Source organism: Pararge aegeria, chromosome 26 (assembly GCF_905163445.1).
Source record: "Pararge aegeria chromosome 26, ilParAegt1.1, whole genome shotgun sequence".
NCBI classification, from domain to species: Eukaryota; Metazoa; Arthropoda; class Insecta; order Lepidoptera; family Nymphalidae; genus Pararge; species Pararge aegeria.
In genome coordinates, this window is record NC_053205.1 from 8,901,055 (window position 1) to 8,926,408 (window position 25,354).

At 35.6% G+C, this 25,354-nt stretch overlaps 1 protein-coding gene across 1 annotated transcript in view; it reads right to left on the reverse strand.

Moving 5' to 3' along the window:
* Positions 1-2,014: 2,014 nt before the first annotated feature.
* LOC120635175 overlaps positions 2,015-25,354 on the reverse strand; it is a 96,969-nt gene continuing 73,629 nt past the window's right edge. Inside the window, exons 48-61 of the mRNA XM_039906108.1 lie at positions 22,117-22,209; positions 20,837-21,001; positions 17,110-17,270; positions 15,378-15,588; positions 14,352-14,477; positions 13,100-13,287; positions 12,759-12,938; positions 11,635-11,728; positions 9,911-10,022; positions 9,055-9,158; positions 7,428-7,580; positions 6,795-6,910; positions 4,466-4,630; positions 2,015-2,852 (exon numbers count right to left, since the gene is read on the reverse strand). Of these exons, the coding sequence (XP_039762042.1) occupies positions 2,775-2,852; positions 4,466-4,630; positions 6,795-6,910; positions 7,428-7,580; positions 9,055-9,158; positions 9,911-10,022; positions 11,635-11,728; positions 12,759-12,938; positions 13,100-13,287; positions 14,352-14,477; positions 15,378-15,588; positions 17,110-17,270; positions 20,837-21,001; positions 22,117-22,209 (1,946 nt within the window). The 3' untranslated portion in view covers positions 2,015-2,774. The remainder of the gene's footprint in view (positions 2,853-4,465; positions 4,631-6,794; positions 6,911-7,427; positions 7,581-9,054; positions 9,159-9,910; positions 10,023-11,634; positions 11,729-12,758; positions 12,939-13,099; positions 13,288-14,351; positions 14,478-15,377; positions 15,589-17,109; positions 17,271-20,836; positions 21,002-22,116; positions 22,210-25,354) is intronic.

Here is a 25,354-nt window from a genome sequence, read left to right on the forward strand (position 1 = left end):
AAACATTGTGCTCGCAAGATTTTAGATAAACGACTAAGACACCGGGAGGTTTTTTTGCAACGTTCGAGTCCATGTAGGATTGCGATGCATCGATAATGCAGTCGTATTTATATCAAAATACCCACCAAGTCAATGTCATGAACATAAATATCTGGCAAATATGAATTTATAGTTATAAAAAGTTTAATTATTTACCCACTTTATAAATTTACTGTAACAATTGTGAACGAACCAAATTTTGATAAGAGACACACTAAAGTTATTAATTTTAATTAAACAAAAACGAATTACCAAGACATTTTTAATAGCAAACAGCGCGCTGCGAAAAAAACTTCGATACCTTAATTTTTACGGTTGTAGAGTGCCAGATCCACACGGACAGACATCCGGACATTTTTGTAATTTAATTTATTTTCTTAGTTTAAACAAAATAATTGTTTTTTTTTTAAATATAAAATACGTTGAAACGAATGTTTTTCTTGATACATGTATGATAATATTATCCTATAAATGCAATGTGAGAAAAATACAGTCATTTTTAGTTTCGAAAAGTCCTTGACTTTCATATTTCAGGAGAAGAGCATCACCTCAACGCTTCGCTTATGAGGCGTCCAAAAATATAGGTACTTCAGCATTTCAATTTCAATTTTGATATTTAGATATTGCAGAGAACTGAGAAGAAGCGTAGGTTCATAATCGTTTAACGTACGCCTTTGCACAGAGTACAATTGCGTGACAAAAATTGCAATCTAAGATGTAACACACCTTAAGTGTGCGCATAACGTGGAAGAAGAAAACACGTGGGTTACCTATACCTTTTGCGAGAGACAGTCGATAGCGCGATGAAAAATAAAAAAAGTGCCATCTGTCGTTGACACCTGACGACATTAACAGCATTCGTTCAACATACATTCCGAAATAATTTCCACATTAAATGGGTTAAAATGCGATTTTTTACCATCAAGGAAATAAAATCAACATGGAATAATTATTATAGATGTAACAGATTTGTAACAGTAACAAAAAGCTATTTAAAGACATTTATTCATGTAAGCGCCATCTATTTTGTTCGCCACGTACTATACGTATATTGAGCTTCGAGCTCTCATTCACACAGTGCTGCCATTCGATTCTCTATTTGACTTAATAAGACAAATTAATGTGCTATTGTTATAAATAACTTTATTAAACGGATTTTAAATATTTAACGGACGCGTTTGGAACCCTCGTAGCTTTAGTTTTAAGTTTACGAATGTCGTTATCGCCATCATATCACTACCGTGATATTCTTATTCATCAAAAGTGCCACCTATGGGCCTACTTGAATAAATATATTTTTGACTTTCGACTTTTAATATTATATGATATATATATTAAAGTATAAAACCACTCCAGTTTCGAGTTGTTGCTCTATGTTCTAAACGTTTACCATAAAATAATTGATAATGTAAAAAACAATCTTTAATTTCTAAAACAATTACTTTTTATATATAGTTAAGTAAATATAATTTTTATACAACCAAATGATTTTGTCCTTCACATCTTATATTCGTGAGTGTGTAATAAATGTATGTAATGGTGCAATAAAAGTCTACTGGGAGAATTATAAAGTTTGTGAGCTAGCAACATTCCGCGGTTGTGAAGTGAAACGTGCGCGGGGCGTTTTCACTGTTTCTGGACACAATGCACTGCATACAATAATGGCTGAATAGGGATTATGTTTCTTAATTCTTTGGCTTCAACGGTGAAGGAAAACATCGTGAGGAAACTTGCTGCCTGCGAGTTCTCCATAATGTTCTCAAAGGGGTGTGAAGTCCACCAATCCGCATTGTGCCAGCGTGATGGACTACATCCTACACCATTCCCATTGTGGGAGGAGACCTGTGCTCTGTAGTGGGCCGACAATATGCTGATGTGATGAATTAAATATAAAATAATATTACATAATAGAAAATATATCTTTATTAATATCGAAATCACAATTTGCTTAAACAGTTAAAAGTTTAATTAATAATTTTTTTAACACATTTAATTAAACACATTATTATTTAAAAACGCAGTTTAGTTTTTTTTAGTTTGACAAAGTATTATTAGGAACTGTGTGATTGTGGGTGTGTGTATGTGTGTCTGAAAATTTAGTATGGACCTGAAACGTCTACTGTTCATATTTTTCTTTCCCAAAACAGTAATCAAGCATAAAAATTGTAATAATACTGGTGAGCTCTACCATGCTCGCGCAATTTGGTACTCGATCTGCGCCAAGTTCATATTGGCGAATCTTGATTCAATAAACACTGACTCACTTAATTCAATAAACACTGTTAAAAAGTAAACATTTAGAACTTTAGAGGTAAATATTAACTATCAACTGCTAAATGGAGTGAAATAACTAACGTACTGAGAAACAATATTAAAGTTGAATGGTTTCTGATGCTCCAACATTAGGCGTGTACACGGTTTCTTCATGTTCTTGATTCTGTGGCAGTGATCTTGTTATTTTTTTTTATTCCTCTACCAGTTAGCCCTGTGACTGCAATCTCACTTGCTGGAAAATAATGATGCAGTCAAAGTTAGTAACCGGCTAGCCTTTTAGAGGTACGGCAGTTTTTATACACCTAATCGGTTCCTACGCGGCATCGTTACGTAAAGCTAAATTGCTTGGCGGAACGTCGTTGTCGCTAGCGTGGTTACAAGCCACGGCCAAAGCCTTCCATATTTTTGCGAATGCGATCTTAATCGCACAATGCTATTTTTCCGATATCGTCTCCATTATGTTATATCCAGGGCTCCCAGCCGGACCTTGTGACGCTGAGAATACGGGGTTCCGTACTCTGACGCAGCAAACTTGACACCTGAAATCACAATAGAAAAATAATAATAAATATACTACGATAATACACACATCGCCATCTTGCCCCAAAGTAAGCGTAGCTTCTGTTATGGGTACTAAGATGACTGATTAATATTTTTATGAATAATATACATATAAACACCCAGAAACTGAAAAACATTCAAGTTCATCACGCAAATATTTTCCAGTTGTGGGAATCGAACCCACAGCCTTGACTCAGAAAGCAGGGTCGCTACCCACTGCGCCAATCGGCCGTCGTATAGAATAGAATATCTCAATTTGCAAAATACACGTTTCAAAGCAGTTACATATTTAAAAAAAGGTTTTAGGTTACAGTGCCGGCCATACAAGGCGTGCAAAATTTAAGCATCATGCAAATAATATAACAGGAAACAATAATTAAAAACGTAAATTTAAATCATGAATGTCAAAAATAATGGGTCATGTAACAAATGTCATTTTATAAATTTAAAAGCATAATATAAAAATTTCGGAACCGACAGGATTTGAAAATAAAAAAAATTATAAAATAGCAATGTGTCATCTCTTGTTTCAAAAGTGTCTCATTGTAATATGGACCTTTGAAAAGTAGATCGAAACTGCAACGTTTCCTACTAGATGGCGCTACAGTCGCTATAAGACTGATGTGAAAGGCATATACTAATTTCGGCATCGACGGTAGGAGAGCCGTAGCTTAATTGGAGAAAGCGCTCAGGCCGCGATTGCCAGAGAGTCGCAGGTTCACATCCTGTCGGTTCCGAAAATATTTATATGCATTTAAATTACTAAAATCGAAAAATCCTCCAAGTGTAGGTAAAAACACTAATAAAAATTATATAAATGTCATTTTGTTGTATAAAATTATTAACTGTATAAAAGTTCTTATTTTAACCATTTTTGGGTTCAGATCAAGATACAGTTGTATCACCCTCATCCTCCGGACGTCGTACGTCATAAAATAAATATTATATACAATTTAATATCGACTTTCCCCCAGTGATTTTGTACGATATGGCATTTGGTTGCTTTTTTATTCGCTCAAATAAACCGTTATGCAGTTTTTATTTTAACAATTATTTATTGTAAAGTCAAAATCTCCTAAGGATGCTCCGGTTTCGGAGCGAAACGTTTGGTGTGGAGTAAAAAGATCGGAGAAATTATAAATTACACAATACATATTCTCCTGCTTTTCGCTGAGTATAGTAAATTTATTATATATATAATATTTTCGCTATGTGGTCGATTATTAATAATTTAAAATGTCCAGTTTAACTTAGAAAGCAGAGCAATAGTAGATTTTACCCTACCGGTAATAAGAATCTAGCAACAAACGCGAGTAAATAGCCTGTAGTCAACAAAAACTAAAGAGCGGCCTACGTTATATTCATACAGTGCAAAAACAGCAAAAATGGGCAAGTTTTTATCTGCAAACGTTCTTTAGCTTATTTTTTTTATCGCAAGTGTGATGAAAATCATCGTATAAATCGCGTTTGGTACGTTGATTATTTCACTCTCGGCTTCCTTATCGCTCTGGCTTACAGCTCTCGCGCCTAAAACGACCTCGATTATAAAATCAAATCTACCAAACTCTTTGTATAATATACTATTACTTACTTGTTCTTCGATAGTGTAAGTTTCTTTTACTTCAAAATCGGCGAACACGTCTTCGAGCAGTTCTATATACTTTTCCTTGTATTTTCTATTGGACTTTGATAATTCTTCGACAGTAACTTTGTGGGATAATGTTGAACCCAGAATCAAGTTCTTGACGTGGTGTAGCTAGAAAATAATTAAAATAGAATATTAATCCTTAGTTAATATTATAAATGAGAAAGTTTATTTGTATAGTTAGTTGAAAGTCCAGACGTGCAGACGATTATAAACTGGACTTTCTTTGCGATAGAGTTTACTTTTGTTTGAACAACTCATGACCATAGACAAAATATAAAAACTATTCCATTCATCATCATCATCATCATCTCAACCAATGGACGTCCACTGCTGGACATAGGTCTTTTGTAGGGAGTTCCACAATGCACGGTCCTGGGCCGCTTGCCTCCAACGGCTCCCAGCTACTCGCCTGATGTCATCTGTCCACCTCGTTTGGGGCCGACCTACGCTGCGTTTACCGGTGCGGGGTCGCCATTCCAGCACCTTAAGACCCCAACGTCCATCGGTTCTCCGAGCTATGTGCCCCGCCCATTGCCACTTCAGCTTCGCAACTCGCTGAGCTATGTCGGTAACTCTAGTTCTTCTACGGATCTCCTCATTTCTGATTTGATCACGTAGAGATTTTTTAACATAGCTCTCTCCATCGCCCGCTGAGTGACTCTGAGCCTTCTTATGAGGCCCATAGTTAGCGACCATGTCTCTGATCCGTAAGTCATCACTGGCAACACGCACTGTTCGAAGACTAGTCTTCAGGCACTGGGGGATTAAACCATTAAACCATTCCATTCATACCAACATGAAAATATCGAGTGTCAGAATATAAAAAAAAGAAATTATGCCTATTGAAACTGCGTCACCGCAAGTCACCGCGATTACGATGTTTACGTCAATAATAAAGCTGTTTAGCAAATGGATTTGTGAATTTCGTTGTGCTATTGAACATGAGCAAAATACCTTGCCGTTATGTTATAAAATTATTAAAACTACTCCCTTATAAAATTATTTGTATTAACGCTCGCCAATTTTTTCTTTAAACACCTGCAAATGTATTTTACATTTTGGCGCACTTTTAGATTTTGGTTATTACTTATTTAGAACAAAAAATATTATTGTATTCTCGACGTAAATGAACTATTGTGTTCTTTTTGAAAAATTAATGTATCAAAATGTAGACCTTATCACAGGCAGTTATGAAGCGTTCATACATATACTTATGTTATTACTTATGTTGGATGATGGTGATTCGTTAACTTAAAACTAAAATCTAAGCAGAGCTCACAACAAACTAAGCCAGGTTTTCTTTTTGTTATCACCATCTCACGGCCGAATTGATATTTAGCTATGAAGTTCATACAAGCTTTTTTATGAAAAATGTAATGAAAATCAATTATAAAAGGATTTATCTATTAACTAACGTTTTATATAAATTTTGAAATTATTGAGACACATCTCGAGAATTTCATCTGGTAATTTGCTATAAAATGAGTTACCCTTAAATGAATCTAAGCAGCTCATTTTAGGCAGCCTAGTAAACTGCAATACAAGTTATTTTTTACTTCTAATATTAACAATGTTATAGTCCATTTTCTTTTTAAACTTAAAAACGAAAGTAGAAAGTAGAAATAAACTTGTAGTGCAGTTTACAAGTTTATTTTAACTTCTAATATATTTTATAATCTTATAATTTTCAATCTTAACCGGAAACCATATACTGTTGTCATGATTTCAAATATATTATTAAGTTTGTCTGGTTTCAAATAAATTAAGATGTTATTGTAATTTTAAAATAATTAAGTAAGTAGTTTGATTAAAAATATTTGTATATTGACTTTTAAAATTAAAAGGATTTCGTCTGAGTTCACGTGGTCTGTTCGGTATTCGTTCGGGTCAGTGCTGGGGAGGGGATTTGAGAGACCGAGCGGAGAACGCGATGTTCGAAGCGGCTTCCTTATTTTTAAAACTTATTTGATTGGAACTTCGGAACCGAGAGGTGGTGTTAAAGAGTTGTATATTAATTAAGCTTGTGTGTAAAGTGAACTAAAATATATATTATTTACTGGTATTGGATAAGGTGTTTTCTTTTTACTATAAGCAAAGCAACCCACTCTGGGATATAAAGTAGCCTATGTTACTATCCACCATTCCAACTAACTCTACACCAAAAAAACAACTGGACTTGTCGCTTAGTTTGAGCTTTAAGTTAGGGTAGCAAACAGACATTTGTTCGCATTTATAATATTAGTTGGGATTAGATGTGTATGTTTGAATGTACCTTGTTCATTAGTTCTTGATCCTCCATCCACTTGAAAGAGACAGTGATAGCTGGCAAGAGTAGCTCGCGCGAGTCGCGAATATAAGATAAGATGCTCTGAAGCCGGCTTTCTGTTACTGTAACAATAATAAAATAAATTTTTAGCTATGCCAAAAGAGTTTTGTTTAAAATAAACAGATAAATAGTAATCTCACGGGGAAGAGTAGGGGATTGAGCTAAATCTCACCCAATCACACGGGGAAGAGACCGAATAGAGTCGAATGACAAGTGGGGGAGGGGGGGGGGGGGTTGTCAAAAGACCGCTAAAATCTCGCTTATTTAATGTATGCCCCTTGCAATAGGAGTCTACTGGTACAAGATGTCGCGCGACGAAACAGCGTTGACTAGGCGATTAAATATCAACCTTATTCCAATGACATACATATGTAAGTAATATACCAAATCCGATTGAGGCATCCATAAAACACGATTCTTGTCTCGTGACCCGTAGCAAAAACGTCCAGTATATACAATGTAATATTAGTTATATGCGCTTCACTAGGCTATCACTGCCGCAACCCGTCACGAGCATGTCGAGGTCATCGACATGCTCGTCAATGCATAAGTCTTTCCTCGACCCAAAATTTCCTTTACCTGTAATGTCGCAAACCGCGAGCACGTTTCTAGTCAGCCTGGCGGGCGGGAGTTCCCCGCCGCCATATTGCAAGATGGCGCCGAGGTCCACGTGACACACTCCGCCATCTTGGATGCTGTACATCGTGTTCTCCAAGTGACGATCGCCGATACCTTGAAATATTTAGTAAAAAAATCGATAATTGAAGGTAAAATTTCAAGAACGTCAACCTTCTAAACAGCATAGATATTTTTACGACGACCTGTCTTAAGAAGAAATATTATTTATTTGCTAGAATTTGTTGAACGTTTTTAATTATTTATTAACAATGATTAAATACATACAAAATCTATCATTTACTAAACCAATTTAAACGACATAGGTATTACCAATTTTATTGTATAAATCATTTTTTTTAAATATTTACATTCTTAAAACAAGACTGAAACGAAAAAAATAGTTGTAATTTATACTTTAGTAAATTATTTAAAGAATATATCAAAATACTTTTTGTATAAACTCGATGTAATTTCGAGTTTACTATGCTATTGATAAATTTCTTAATGACATATATTTCTTAATGACATTAATGACATAAATAAGAGCTCTGCCTACCATCATGTTTGATGTTTAAGCTTTTTTTAATGGCTAGCGTATACAATATGAACTCGATGCGAATGGTATTGCAAAAATACTCTTATTTAGCGCGAGCTTATACCCACGTTGCTCCAAAGCGGGTTAGCGGGCGTTATCGATTATTACCACATGTAATTGCTTCGTTAGTCTAGTAGTTTGGAATGTTCATCCACAGATGGTTCATGAGATTCTATTCCCGGGTCAGGCCAAGAATTGTAACTATTTTAGGTATAAACCTATTGTCGGTCCCAGTTATCGTCACTAACGTGTGCTAATAATGGATAAAGCCCACCATCCCGCATTGGAGCAGCATGGTGGGTCTATGCTCTAGGACCTCTTTGTCAAATGTCTGAACTCCTAGCTGGTACTGAGAATTATAAGTAAAAGGTGATAGTTTTGGTCGCACTCGGGAATCAAATTCAGAACCTCGTGATCCATAGCCAAATACGCTGAATACAAACAAACCCGACGAGTTATTTTTTATAATATGTTCATATTGATGATAAGGTTTCTGCGATATGCTTTGTTAATCTGTAAAATCTAAATATTAATACGTGAAGCAAAATCTTTGTACCCTTATTACTCACACGAGATAGAACAATGATTGGTAAATTGTAAAATTATGTTGGAAAAGAGAAACTTCTGAGTTTATTGCCGGCTTCTTCTCGGTAGAATCTAGTTGCACTACAAACAGACAGACTTGTCGTTTCAAAAGTGCTTATGTTAGGCCTACTTGAAATAAACTAATTTTGAATTTGACATTGTTTCAATATATTTTTTTAATATATTTATATAACATATTAAAAACTAGAGGGAAACGAAAAAATATTTTAATTATGTACCTCAGTAAATAACATTACCATTAAAAGAATAAAGACTCTTTTAGAGCTGAAATGTAAGCACATCTGATGTTATGGTTGTCATTGCGTAATTTTTTAATACTTAACCTTGTACAGCTATTAATCTAAACGTATATTGATATATGTAAGGCTTTGTATATTAAGTACTTACCATAAAAGTAACTGAGTATGGTCATGTCGCATAATGACTCCAAGAAGTTCTTCTTCTTAGCGATGAAGTCTTGGGTGTTGACGCATCTCGACTCGATGGCGGATCTGTAAACAAAGCGTACTTCTCTTAGTCGAAGGAAAACGAATTCCGCGGGATAAAAACAAAAAAAAACAAATTTGGAACTCAGTTAGCCTCTAGTCATATTTATATTCTCTCCTCTCTCAATAAGTTCAAAGTTTATAAAAAAACGTAAGCTTATAGAAAAATCCTATTATAATTTTAAGGATTGCATGTACGATAAAAAAGCTTCGGCATGAATTGCTTTTACTTCATAGCTCAACATTAACTAGACTTTGAGATGGTGATAACAAAAAAAAAACCTGGCTAAGTTTGTTGTGGGCTCTTCTTAGACCAGGGAGCGTTGGGAACCCTCCTAGCTTTAGTTTTAAGTTAACGAATGAAGTTATCACTAACATTAGTGTAACATATTAAATGTATGAACGCTTCATAAGTGCCTGTAATAAGGTCTACATGGATAAAAAATTTTTGAATTTGAATTTAATTCGACTTCACTTTCGGGGGGCCGAGTTCGAATCCCAGCCTCTAACTTTTCAAGTTATGTGCGTTCTATGCAATTGAAATATCACTGGCTTCAACAGTGAAGGAAAACATCGTGAGGAAACCTGCATGCCCGAGAGTTCTCCATGACGTTCTCAAAGGTATGTGGAGACCACCATTCCGCACTGGGTCAGCATGGTGGGTTACGGCCTAAACCCTTCTCATTGTGGGAGGAAACCCGTGCCCTGTAGTGGGTCGATAATGGGTTGTCAAGGCGAATACTTAGTATATAATGTACCTCAGTAAATAAGCTGGTACTTTGGCGCACATCAGCTCAAACTGCTGCAAGGAGCTGGTCGGCGCCAGAATAAGCTCGCTGTCCTTGGAACGGTGAACGGTCGAAACCAAACCTGTAACACGAAAGTTTGTTGTTATGTTATGACGCTAGTCCACCAATCCGCACTGAGCCAGAGTCCACCAATCCGCACTGGGCCAGTCCACCAATCCGCACTGGCCCAGAGTCCACCAATCCGCAGTGGGACAGCGTGGTGGACTACGGTCTTAACCCCTTTTTCATTGTGGGCGTAGTCTAGGGAGGTCACATTTTGAGAGGAGACCTGTTGGTGATTAATATAATATAATAGAATACAATAACTCTATTGCAGCAAAACACAGAAGGAAATCCACACACAGAAAACAGTAATAGTACTTTGTGCTAGGGTGCAAAAGCGGCCTTACCACTAAGAGTGATGTTTTAATGGCAACCCTAGCGTACGAAGCCGATACAAAAATGAATGGAGCATTAAGTAAAAAAAAAAAAAATATTTAATAAACTTACATAAATAAATATATGCTACTTATATGTGATATATATTTATATATAAATTATTTAAATATTTGTGTAATGTTAAAAATTTATTGTCCCACCTACCTCTTTTCTATGTTTTGTCCTTCGACGCCTTTGGTTGGCTGGAAAAAATCTCTATGTAGCGATAAGGCCACCAAATTGTACTCTCTTCTATATGTTTTTTATATCTCCGTAACAACTCTTTTGCTTTGGTGTAAAATAAAAGTGTATTCATTCATTCATACATATGGTACCATGAAATTAAACAATACCTAATTATTTTTTCTAATGATTATTCTTTCTCCCAGTGGTGTGCATAGAAAGTATGCACAGGGTATGCAGATGATATAAAATGAAGAAAATATCCAGTTAGACTAATAAAAACCTTACGGATAGGCATTGTAAGAGTTATAAAAAGCCTACCCTTCAGTATTTAAAATAAATAAATATACTACGACAATACACACATCGCCATCTAGCCCCAAAGTAAGCGTAGCTTTTGTTATGGGTACTAAGATGACTGATGAATATTTTTTATAAATAACTAGGCTACTCAGCCCGCTTCGCCGGGCTAGATTTTGTTTATTTCATTCATTTAAACAATAAACTTACATCATTAATTTTTTTATTTAAGTCTCATAATATATTAAATCATTTATTTCTCTCCGTATTCATTCTCTTCTATTCTCTTCTTGAGCGGGTGAAGATCATTATCTACACCCATGTACAGCCAACAATAGAATATCATCATAGTAAATAAAAGCTGTATTTGACAGTTTGACAGTTCAAAAATAGGAGTGGTCCGATCGTCACCAAACTTTGCAGGATTACTCGCCAGGTCAATCCGGAGATTCCCTGAAAGTTTCATTGAAATCGGTCCAGCCGTTTCGGAGCCTATACGGAACATACCCGCAAACTTTCTCTTTTATATATATTAGATATACATAAATACTTAGAATATACATTTGAACACCCAGACACTGAAAAACATTTATGCTCATCACACAAACATTTTCCAGTTGTGGGAATCGAACCCACGGCCTTGGACTCAGAAAGCAGGGTCGCTGCAAACTGCGCCAATCGGCCGTCGATTTATAGCTCGGATATATTCTTCATTTTATTTCATCAGCATACCCTGTGCATACCCTCTATGCACGCCACTGCTTTCTACTCACTGTCCACTGCGCACGCGGCGGAGACCAACTCCTTCAGCCGCTCGTGGTCTTCGAGGTAGTGGATGAGACCACATTCCTCATTCAGCGGGGTCACCTGAAAAAAAAAATTAAATTTATAATTTTGAAAAACCCCCGGCTTTCAATATTTGTTGAGGTTGCCTGGCAGAGATCGCTACTGAGCGATAAGGCCGCCTTTGCATTCAACTCCAATCATAGTCAATATTCTTCGTTCATTTCCTTATTGTGTAGCGGTGTAAAAATAAAGAGTATGAATAAGAATAATAAATAATATAGTGTGCATTATTCTACTTGTTACGCCCTGTTATTTGATACGCATATTGAGGGAGCTGTGAAAAAATATGCCATCCGCCATTTTGTGGCTGCGGACTATTTTGACCGATTTTCATCAAACATAGCTAAGAACACTCCCGACTAATTCACCTTTAAAACAATAAAAAATAAAATTAAAATCAAACACACACACACCAAAAAAAATAATTTATAAATTTAGTAGTAAAAATAATCATTTATTGCAAAATACACGTCAATAAGGTGTTACATATTGGTTTAGGGTACATTTATACATTTGTTTACTGGTTTAACAGTGTATTACTAGTAATATAGCGTGCAATGTTACACAATAGTTACATATACATCTAATTTAAAATGACATTGTGAGATGGTGATAACAAAAAAAATAACACCCGGCTAAGTTTGTTGTGGGCTTCTTCTTAGACCAGGACGCGTTTGGAACCCTCGTAGCTTTAGTTTTAAGTTTACGAATGTGGTTATCGCCATCATCTCACTACCGTGTAATTCTTACGCATCAAAAGTGCCACCTATAATAAAGATATTTTTGACTTTTGACTTTTTAATTAATTGATGTCAAAAGAATATTATAATAACACTTTTAAACATAACATTTGAACTATTAGGCACATTGGATATAGGCAGGCTGATCATAAATAAAAAAATTAATAAAGTTATTCTCTAAATTGCAAATGCTGTAAAATGCTTTAGAGCTAGGCCATTCATATAATTTTCTCTTGAATAGCGCGAATTGTAACGACTTCATGTTATTTGGTATTTTATTATATATGTTGTATTAATGAACAAATTCTCACATGATATCCAGTGTTGTAGCGCCTAGTAGACCCCGCTTGCACAGTCGTCAGAAGGCGCACCGCCGCGCAGTGCGGTCGGATTCGTTCGCCGCTCTTCACGATAAACCGCACGAGCGATCCGTCCGTCAGTCGGCATCGCACCAACGTGGGCCGACGGATGGAGTCCACGAACACTGATATCTGGAAAAAATATAAGTATAGATAAAGTCCATTATTTCACGGCTTAGTAGCGCAGTGGGCAGTGACCCTGTTTTCTGAGTCCAAGGCTGCGGGTTCGATGCCCACAACTGGATGATATTTGTGTGATCAACCGGAACCCTGAAATGTACTAAAAGCCTCACCTTTTCCTCAAACTTCGCGACAAATACACCTCTCTTCAAGCACAAAAGCCTCGCGAGGTTTTCGTCTCCCTCTAACCCGTGCGTGAGAGCGGGACAGAGGTTAGAGAGGGAAACAGTGTCCTTTGGCGTCCCTCTTAGCTGCGACTGTATTGATGACAACACTTCTAGTTTCAAATCCCTGCTGGTACCTGCAAATAATAAAAGTATCATGAAAAACTTATTTGGGGAATCAAACAGTTCAAAAATAAAAAAAAACGGGTGTGTACTTATGTACACGGGTTAAAAGTTCTACCTCTTTGGCGAAACAAGATAAAAATCTTATCAAAATTGTTATCTTTCGCCTTATCTGAGTTTGTAGAAAAAAACTACTCTAACAATAGAAAAAGGTAAAAAATAATAATAATAAAGTAATTAAAAAAAAACGTGTGTGTACTTTTACGTAATTTTGAACCTACCAATGCATAAGTTTAAAGAATGTGTTAAAACACATTTATAACAGCGAGGTTATTATACAATTGATGAGTTTCTTAATGACAAGGTTGCTTGGAAGCATCCGGCTCCGCTTTCATCTCACAAGATAGAAAAATGAATGTTAAAATGTAAAATGTAAATTGTAGATATTGGAAAAGAGTAACTCTCAAGTTTCTTGCGGTGGTAGAGTCACTACACACAGACAGACTTGACGTTTCAAAAGGGCTTATGTTAGGCCTACTTGAAATAAATGAATTTTGATTTTTGCACACGCGTTAGAAGTTCTACCTCTTTGGCGAAACAAGATAATTTTTTTTTCAAAATTCTTATCTTTGGCCTTATCTGAGTTTGTAGAAAAAACTACTCTTACAATATAAAATTTAATACATTGAAAGATTTATCATTGAAAGATAATCACTATCCGAAAACCAACTTTCATTATTAAAATTTGTGATTTTTGTTTTTACAATTGAATCAATTAAATCACCGGAATGAGCCCACAGACTTTGACAATTCATATACTGTCTACCCTTTTATTGAAAAACACAATTGTTAACTATAGCTAACTTCAGGGTGTCGGTTTTTCATGACGGTGTGCGCGCGCATTGAAAAAATTTACTCTCATAATTTTTCCCTAACGCGCCAAAAGAAGTTATAACTTCAAAAAATAAAAAAGACGCTTTGGGCACCCTATTAAACCTGAGTTTAGAACCCGACAATATTAATAGAAAAAAATAACATTATCGTAAATAAAAAAAAAGAACTTAAAATATGGCCATACCTTTATCAGCGATATCATCCAAGGCGTTCCTAAATTTATGTAGCACTTCATAGTTGGGCCCCGCGTATGGGTTCTCAAAAATGGCTGCCATCATATTTGTGTACACCCGTGACCATCCGGCAGAATCTGGAATTAAATAATAGAACTTTGTATGATTTACCCGCACATGATTTATTTATTTATTTATTTTTAAATAAATTTTCATCACAAATATGTGTAAATGAAAAACCAAAATATCACTTTACAGGCTCTAGAGGTACATTATGTATTATCTCTGTGACTTATCTGTGAAACCGAAACGCTAATGGTTTTTGAGTACCATTGCATAGAGTAGGTACTATGCGCGTGTCAGTCTTCTATCTTCATTAGGGTCTTCATATGTAAACACTTAGAATGTTTTGAATTAGTTTGTATGGAAAGATTTATATGCTTCTTTTTCATTTAGTACTCTTACAGGGCGATTCCTTATGATATTTACTTATGCATCCTTCAACAGTATTAGGTAAATCGGTTACACGTTGTGTATGCGAAAATGTGTTTGGTTTTCGGTCCTTCATTAACGCCTTAACTTAGCAAACAATCTATTTTGGCATAGAGTTAGTTTAAAAGAAGGTTAGTAACATATTTATATCCCATTAAAATTAACAGTTACCACGAGATTTTGTAATAAGAAGCGTAATAAATGCGGGCGAAGAACGCAGGAAACAGAACTAGAGAGGCGTTCGAATCCTGTCGGTTCCGATTTGCATTTATATGCATTTTGAATTTATAAATTAAATAGTACTGCATATAGCGTAGCTTCAATTTTTAGTTTCAAAATTCAAAATTTAAATTCAAACATTCAAAATTAATTTATTTCAAGGCATAAGAACTTTTGAAACGTCAAGTTTACGAATATAGTTATCGCCATCATCTCACTACCGTGTACTTCCCGCGTTATGTAGGCATGAAAAGTGTCATCTATGGACCTACTTGAATAAAGATATTTTTGACTTTGACTTTGACTATAAAAGTCTTATTAATTACCTTCTCTTTCCAAAGAGCATACCAAGTTCCTGCAATACTGCAGCAACTGATACTCAGCGTCGCACAGTAGACTGAGGCACCGTCGGTATTTGCCCATCCCGACCTCGTCCGAAATCTCCTTCAACTCGTCCCGGTATTCAGTGCACTCGTCCAAGACACTGGTTAACCGACCGATGGATATTTCGTCCAGTCGATTGCTTACTAACTTGAACTATAACAAAAAAAAAAGTTTTTTTTTTTAAATTAATATCTGCAATGAGTCGCGAGACTATAATCAGATGTACTGGGTGAGTTATTGGCAGTTAACCGACCGATGGATATTTCGTCCAGTCGATTGCTTACTAACTTGAACTATAACAAAAAAAAAAGTTTTTTTTTTTAAATTAATATCTGCAATGAGTCGCCAGACTATAATCAGATGTACTGGGTGAGTTATTGGCAGTTAACCGACCGATGGATATTTCGTCCAGTCGATTGCTTACCTGAGGATTGATTGGAACCCTCGTAGCTTTAGTTTTAAGTTTACGAATGTGGTTATCGCCATCATCTCACTACCGTGTGGTTCTTATGTACGCATCAAAAGTGCCACCTATGGGCCTACTTTAATAAAGATATTTTTGACTTTGACTTTACCAACTTGAACTATAACAAAAAAAAAAAGTTTTTTTTTTAACTGCAATCAGTCGCGAGACTGTAATCAGATGTACTGGGTAAGTTATTGGCAGTTAACCGACCGATGGATATTTCGTCCAGTCGATTGCTTACTAACTTGAACTATAACAAAAAAAAAAGTTTTTTTTTTTAAATTAATATCTGCAATGAGTCGCGAGACTATAATCAGATGTACTGGGTGAGTTATTGGCAGTTAACCGACCGATGGATATTTCGTCCAGTCGATTGCTTACTAACTTGAACTATAACAAAAAAAAAAGTTTTTTTTTTTAAATTAATATCTGCAATGAGTCGCCAGACTATAATCAGATGTACTGGGTGAGTTATTGGCAGTTAACCGACCGATGGATATTTCGTCCAGTCGATTGCTTACTAACTTGAACTATAACAAAAAAAAAAGTTTTTTTTTTTAAATTAATATCTGCAATGAGTCGCCAGACTATAATCAGATGTACTGGGTGAGTTATTGGCAGTTAACCGACCGATGGATATTTCGTCCAGTCGATTGCTTACCTGAGGATTGATTGGAACCCTCGTAGCTTTAGTTTTAAGTTTACGAATGTGGTTATCGCCATCATCTCACTACCGTGTGGTTCTTATGTACGCATCAAAAGTGCCACCTATGGGCCTACTTTAATAAAGATATTTTTGACTTTGACTTTACCAACTTGAACTATAACAAAAAAAAAATGTTTTTTTTTTAACTGCAATCAGTCGCGAGACTGTAATCAGATGTACTGGGTAAGTTATTGGCAGTTAACCGACCGATGGATATTTCGTCCAGTCGATTGCTTACCAACTTGAACTATAACTAAAAAAAATTTTTTTTTTTAATTAATTGCTGCAATCAGTCGCGAGACTGTAATCAGATGTACTGGGTGAGTTGGCAGTGACTTAGAAAAGTTAGAGAGATTCGAACTCTGCCCCCTCGAAAGTGAAGCCGAGGTCATACCCATTGGGCTATCATCGCTTCACCCAAAAGCAAAACTTCAAACACAAGTTTTTCTTCACCGTTTGAAAAACAATTACAACTAAAAGATGTGACATTTCAAGAACTCACCACGTCCAACAGTTCGCGCGCCATTTTGGGATCCAAAGTGACGTCATCGAACCTGTCTATTATCACATCCGCCAATAGTTTCCCCTTATCACCCAAATCCAGCTTCGCGAACAGTTCTAGTATACCCATCATGTACTTTAAAAGGTCATATTTAGTTGCACCTGGAAATTATAAAACAATAGTTAATTGTAAATTATAGTAAAGGTAAAATCTACACGACCTCCCTGGTGCAGCGAAACATGCTATGGTTTTAAGTGCGACAAGGTTAAAAGTCTCGCAAGACAGAATGGTTATTGTAATAAATAAGTTTAAAAAAAATAAAAAACACGCTTTATAATCATATTGCTCTTCTTATAGTTTTAAATGACATTGTGAGATGGTGATAACAAAAAAAAAACACCCGGCTAATTTGTTGTGGGCTTTTTATTTTATTACATAGGGTGCTTTTTAAGATATTATCAAAATGATAATCACTCTACTCATGTCTGTCAATAAAATATTTATAACTATTGACAGCACGCTTTTTTTACAGTAAAATATATTTTTTTATTCACACTATTATTAATTTATATTTATTTTCTATAATTTAGTTCGGTTTTCTGTAAAAAAAATGTTTTTTTAGTTTTTTTAAACTATAATTTTTTTTCTACTTTTTAGTTTGGTGTATTTATAATAGCTTGTTTTTTACGCCTCAATTTAGCAACTATTTTTATAGTATTATAGCCTTGTTAGTTAATTTTCTGTGGAATTAGTATTTTACGCTACGCTTTTTTTAAGTTAGGTACGCGAACGCCATCTGTTGGTAACGCCATACATTTTTTACATTTGGGTCTAGTAATTGTAATTAATAGTTCGAAAAAACTAAAAAATCTTATTTTTTATATTGAAAATTGGAATAATCTTCTCAGATTCGTGTATTGTCATCGGTCAATCTGACCGTTTAAAGTGGGTCAAAATAGCGTCCAAAGAAGTCGGTTACAAACATACAAACGTACAGGTGAAGCTAATAAAAGCGTGTTAAAAATTATGATTTTGAAAACGATCAACTGCTAAGTTTGTCGCGGTTTCTTCATTCGAACCGGTGGTAGAATTACTACCAACAAACAGAATTGATGTTTCAATAATAAAAAAAAAAACTTTGATATAGATCCCCAAGGTCAGCCATCCCATTGTTGGGGTAGTTTTATTTTTCTTAATTATTTGTTAAAATTTATGATTCACTATGGATCTATTGGTTTCGTAAAGAGGATGACCTCCCTGGCTCGAGGACCCGGGTTCGATTCGGGGAGTTATTGCTCTAATCATATTGCTCTTCTTATAGTTTTAAATGACATTGTGAGATGGTGATAACAAAAAAAAAACACCCGGCTAATTTGTTGTGGGCTTCTTCTTAGACCTGGACGCGTTTGGAACCCACGTAGCTTAATTGAATTTAATTCAAAAAGTTTTTCGGTTTTTATTTTTATTAATCTCACTAGATTTAATTTAAGTGTATGGTTCTCGCTCCAGAGACGGGCGATAAAAACTGCGACTCAGTCTTGCACTATAGCAGTATTATCGAATTTGGGTTTCATGATACACATTACCTTATGTTTGCCTTATTTTGTACTATTTTTAATTTGCTGTGTAACTGTTAATTGAAATAAACTTATTAAAAAAAAAAAAGCTTTAGTTTTAAGTTTACGAATGTGGTTATCGCCATCATCTCACTACCGTGTAATTATTATGTGTCTTACTCATTAGAAGTGCCACCTATGGGCCTACTTGAACAAAGTTATTTTTGACTTTGATAGATAGATAGATAGATAAATTCTTTATTGCACACAATTTATAATATAAATTGAAAACATAAATATAAGAAGAATAACAATGACTTTGATTTTGATTGCCGGCAGGGGAAATTTTATAATTTCTGATTTTCTTCCTGGCCCGGTGAAATTTATTCATACTGCCGTAAAGAGCCTTTTTTTATTTAATAGTAATGAAAGGCCAGCGCTTGACGACGATCGTGCCAATTTCGAAAGCAATGATAAGGTTAGGTAAGGTCTAGGTTGCCTGGAAAAAGCCTATTCACTCTTGCCTTGAAGGTACTCAAGTTAAACTAGCTGTACGATACTAAGTTTGTTGTGGGCTCTTCTGAGACCGGAGCAAATTTGGAACACTCCTGGCTTTAGTTAAGTTAACAACTGTAGATAACAACAGTTGTTAACTTAAAAGTAAAGCACTATCCCCTATAATTAATACTAGCGGACCCGCGCAACTTCGTCCGCGAATGAGCCGACTTAAAAAAATATTCGTATGTTCGCGGACTGTTTTATAGAACTTAAAAGAAACAACAATTCCGATATACTTACTATATACTTCCGTCGTTTGGCGTAACGTTTACCGTTCAAGCATCGCACGAATCAGAATCATTCAAAAAGAATATTTTTTGCAGTTTTCGCGAGATTCCAATATAAATGAATCCTAGAGCTAGATCGATTTATCGCCCCCGAAACCCCCTGTATACTAAATTTCATAAAAATCGTTGGAGCTGATTCCGAGATGTCAATTGTATATCTTAATATATATAAATCTCCTGTCACGATGTTTGTCCGCGATGGACTCCTAAACTACTTAACCGGTTTTAAATTAAATTGGCACACCGTGAGCAGTCTGGTCCAACTTAAGAGATAGGATAGCTTACATCTTTAATTATAGTCGCAATTTTAGTTTATTGCAAATTTTTTGTCTATAATTAATTGACAGTCACATGTTATATATATACTACTATACTCATTTAAGGCTTATCGATACTGAATACTTTAAAAACAAAATCAAACGCAGACGAAGTCGCGGGCAACAGCTAGTATATATATATATACAAGAATTGTCGTTTAAAGATATAAGATAACATATACAATGTATAACATAATTACGAAATACGGTTGTACACTGTAGAAATATTAATTCTAAAGAAGCAAATTTTTTTTTCATACAAACTAACTCAAAACATTCTTAATGTTTACTTATGACAACCCTATTGAAGATCAAAGAGCGTCACGCGCATAGTACCTACGCTACGCGACGCGTACCTAACAAAGTGACAGGAGTAAGTTGATTTTAATTTTGCATGTGATGTTAGGGCTGTATCTGATTCCTTTCAGTAAAAACTATGGCAGTGGTTTACTCAAACACTATTAGAGTTTCGGTTTGTCAGATAAGTCTCAGAGACGGTAAATAATGTACCTCTTAAGCATGTGAAGTAAAATTTCTGTTTTAATTTACACGTTGTATATATACGAACGCTTCATAAGTGTATGCGATAGGTCTACACTTTTTTTTTTTTTTTTTAATTATATAGACAAGTGCTTGACTGCAATCACACCTGATGGTAAATGATGATGCAGCCTAAGATGAAGCGCGCTTGCCTAGAAGATGCCTATTCACTCTTGATTTGAAGGTACCCAGATTATAGGTATCAGGGAAGACGGAAGATGGGAGGGCATTCCAGGCCTTTGCGGTGCGGATCAGAAAGGAAGAAGCAAAACGCTTCGTACGTGTTGATGGTATTTCAACCACGTAACGGTGCAGATTCTTTCGGTGCCTCGCAGTTCGATGGTAGAAAGGAGATGGTTTGACCAAATCGAATAGCTCCTGAGCACACTCTCCGAAATGACACAAATGACACTCTCCGAAATGATACACGAATACAAATCGTTTGAATGAATGAATGAACAAAACTTACCTGTATAAGAATCCCAGAGGCCATTAAAATAGCTCATAGCGGTTACAAATATTGAATCCAGGTGCTTTTTGCTAAATTTCGATAGCTTATCTGGCATAAGCTCCTTTGTCCTCAACTTGCTTGATATTTCAGTGCGTATTTTTTCTATATCGTCCTGCTTTAATGCTGAAATTAATAACAACGAACTTTACAGGGTTAGATAAAAATTAAAAAAAACCTGTCGGCCAGTAGTTGTTTACATTAAAACAAACAACTTTTGTTCTAAGACTTTTTTTATACTCAATAGTTTGTGAAATATTCAATATTTTACGCAGATATTCTACATCAACCTATTTTTTTTTTAATTGTGTATATTTTGTTTATGTATTCGTATGTAGTTATTTGAATGTAGGTTTATAATAATTTTACACCACCTATTTGCATTGGCGTGCATACAGGGGTATGCACAGAGTATGCAAATGATATAAAATGAAGAAAATCGCCAGTGCGAGTTATAAATACTCAAGTGTAGGCTTTCAACAATAAATATCCTTAAGTTTTTTGTATCTCTTACTGGAGATTTTCTTCATTTTATATCATCTGCATACCCTGTGCATAACCTCTAAGCACGCCACTGCCTATTTGTTCTCGCTCTTGTTGTCCTAATCCTATGGATGCCTGGCAGAGATCGCTTTTAAGCGATAAGGCCGCCTTTTGTATTCTACTACAGTCTTTGTGTTTTCTCTTTATTCGTCCTTTATTTTCCTAACTGTGTAGTGGTGTGGTGAGTTTAAATAAATAAACAAATCAACCCATTACCAACCCACTCGACAGGAGACACAGGTCACGGGTCTCCTCCCACAGTAAGAAGGGTTTAGGCAGTAGTCCACCACGCTGGCCCAGTGCGGATTGGTGGGCTCAACACACCTTTGAGAACATTATGAACTCTCAGGCATGCAGTTTTTTTTGACGATGTTTTCTTTCACCGTTGAAGCAAGTGATATATCTATTCCCTCCAATTTTGCCGGCAAACGGCGAATTCAATATTATGACGTCACTTCTATATAGAACTAATTTTGTACCGCTTGAACTTCGAAAATCGCTTTGTATATCAAGTAGGACAGCTGTAGCTTGATTGGTTCAAGCGCTAAGGCCAATCTGGCAATCACGCATGAGAGTCCCAGGTTCAAATCTTGTCGGTTCAGAAAATTTTTATATGCTTTTTAAATTTATAAAATTGAAAAAATCATAGTTAAATTCTGTCATCGTGCCTCTTATGGGAAGTAAAGGGATATGCTCACATTTTACTTCTCGTTTCAAGCGCAGTATCACTTCATTCATGCCGAGTACGTCTTCCAAGCACGACTTGGCCGCAAACTGTTTCGCATATTGTTCTGGAAAGGAAAACGGTTTTACAATGAAAATAATGAGAAGGGTTTAAGCCGTAATCCACCACGCTGGCCTAGTCCAGTTTGGTGGGCATCACACGCCATTTAAAAAAAAAAAATTAAATAATATTAAATATAAGCCCCAAAGTAAGCGCAGCTTGTGTTATGGGTACTAAGATGACTCGGCAGTCGGCCTTGGACCCACTGCTCAATTTGCTATAATTCGCGAAAAGCAGGAGAATCTGCACCGTGTTACAGTGATTTTAAAAAGCGGGTAAATAATTAAACTTTTAATGACTATAAATTCATATTTGCCAGCTATTTTATTAAATTGATTATGACTTACAAATAAAAATTATTTTATTAATAAATCGTTTTCAAGTAACAATTCTTATTTTAATTGATTGCGCCAACAATGTAGGGTACATTGCCGAAGATCTGTCTTCGCTCAGACACCGGACCAGACCCGGGATTCGAACCCAGGATCTTGCGACCCGCAGTTTAAGATGATTAACACTAGACTAACGAAGCAGTTATTATTTTAACTCGCTTGTTTTATTTTTTTATTTTTAGAAAACACTTTAACACTATGAATTATTGTGTATGTATTATTTTCATATTTCTTAATAACATAATAAACAAAGCTAATCTTAAGTAACATGGAACTATGGAGGGTAGAGGTAAGGAGAGTCATCTGTGTATATGAAAAAGTGTCGTCAAAATGTATTAAATTAGGATGGCGCCACATTTGCATCAGGGTAACTCTTAAAAGAAGCGCCAAATATAAATATTGTTAGAGTAGGCTTGAAAAATAAACAAGGTAAACAAGGAAGTAAGGTTATATTTACCACAATATTTTGTACAACGTAAGTTGTTGAAATTCTCAATAATTAACTACTTTAGTCGATGATGACATTAAATTTTTTAACTCGGCATACTTCAATTCATCTACGATTGCTACATTCATACCATACCCTGTGCATCCACCAGCGCCATTGTGGAGGATTTTTGAACTGTTATTTAGCGCAACAACTGGACACTTTTTTAACTTTTCTCCCATATAAGATGACTCTCCTTCCCTCTACCCTCCATACATGCAACCTAACATATAAAAAATAATATGACATTAGTGTGTCAAACTAAGAATGTTCTTAGTTTATCTACCTACTAGCGGACCCCAGCGCCATCTGTCGGGCTGATTTGTGAATCTAAACCATCCAGGGTGCCACCCAAATGTATAACAAAAAATTCATTCAAATCGGTCCAGCCGTTTCTCCTAAACGGCCGTGACACACAAGAAATATATATATAAGATTAATATTGCATGCCATTTGACCAAACATATTTGGACGCGTAGACGTTATTGTACCATCATGTTACAATGTTTCTCGGAAATAAATTTTATTATTATTATTCTATGTCAAATTAAGATTTTTTTATTGATACGGGACATTATCTGTTATTTAACCGAAAAAATAAAGAAAAAATAATCGACGTGCACCACCTGCAGTATATCATCCTAAATTAGACAAAGCATAATGGGAAAACGTACTCCATTTTTTCTAACTTTTCCTAAAATATAAACAATCTTTTCATTACTTTTTAGTGTAAAGTACGTTTGAGAAACCTTAATAAACAAGTGCGATAAAATTAAAAACAAAATAAAAAGAGATATGTACATTTACTATTTTCTAAACAATTTCTGAAACAACTTTCCACTAAAAAGTAACAATAAAAAATTGGTTTAGGTACTTTATAAGGCAAATAAATAACATACATTTTACTTGACCTTTTAAAAGTGCTTATATAAGGCCTACTTGAAATAAATGAACTCAGTTGGTGTTGCCAACTCTCAACGACAGATGGCGCTGTACAGCTTAGCGTTTCAATGATATCGCGCTAGCGAGTGTCCCTCGCGTAGAGTATAGGTAGCCCGCGTGTTTATTTTGTAACTGTCAAGCGCAAACTAAAGCGCGTTCCATCTTAGATTGCAATTTTTGATACGCGTTTGTACACATATATGTGCAAATGCGTTTATCTTTGATAATCTATTTACATAAACAAAATAATTAGAGTACGGGTTTTTATTGTCACTGAAGTGTTATGATTAATTCTTAAATATTAATAACTAGCGGTTGCCCGCGGCTTCGTCTGCTTTTGATTTTTCTTTTTTGATGTGGCATTAAATTTAGTAGTAGATCTAAAAAAATAATTAATGTATTCAGTATCGCTAAGCCTTAAATGAGGGGGGTTTGCTGCTGTCCGCTGAGGAGTTCTGGCCTCTATCTCCAACCACAGTTTGGGAAAAATTAAACACATATTATAGCCTTTATAGTACAAAAATAATTATTCAAATCTGTTATAAATTGCCAAACACTTATCCCCTCTGCCAAAGGAACCCAGCATAATGTTGGAATAAAAGGTATCCTATATTACTTCTAACACTTCCAAGAATATTTATACAAAGTTTTATGAGGATCGGTTGAGTACTTTTTGCATGAAAGCGTAACAAACAGACTTACATTGACATTTATAATATTATAAGTTTAAGTAGGGATAAATGTCCTATTCTCCCATAACCCATTTAAAAACACGCGCCTTAAAAACACTAGAACGCAGTACGGTCACTTAAATTAGCAAAAGCGAACGACCAATACGTTGCGAACTTTTGCTTCTGCTTGTAAAAGTAACGGGCGATATATAGCAAATTAAGATTAATTTAAATAAAACATCATGGATTTCCGCAAAGTAACGCGTGCTTCTATCCCATAGCTCGTATTTCTGCCGCTTAGCAGCATTGCTGCGATGCTGTGTTCCGGTGTGTAGGGCGTGGTTGCCGGTGTGATTACAGGCCATGATTATTTCTGCCGCTAAGCAGCATTGTTGCGATGCTGTGTTCCGGTGTGTAGGGCGTGGTTGCCGGTGTGATTACAGGCCATGATTATTTCTGCCGCTAAGCAGCATTGTTGCGATGCTGTGTTCCGGTGTGTAGGGCGTGGTTGCCGGTGTGATTACAGGCCATGTTTATTTCTGCCGCTAAGCAGCATTGTTACGATGCCGTGTTCCGGTGTGTAGGTTCATGAGACTTAACACCTACGCCTCGAATTGATGGACACAGGGCGTGACGTTGCAGGATATCATGCCATCCGAA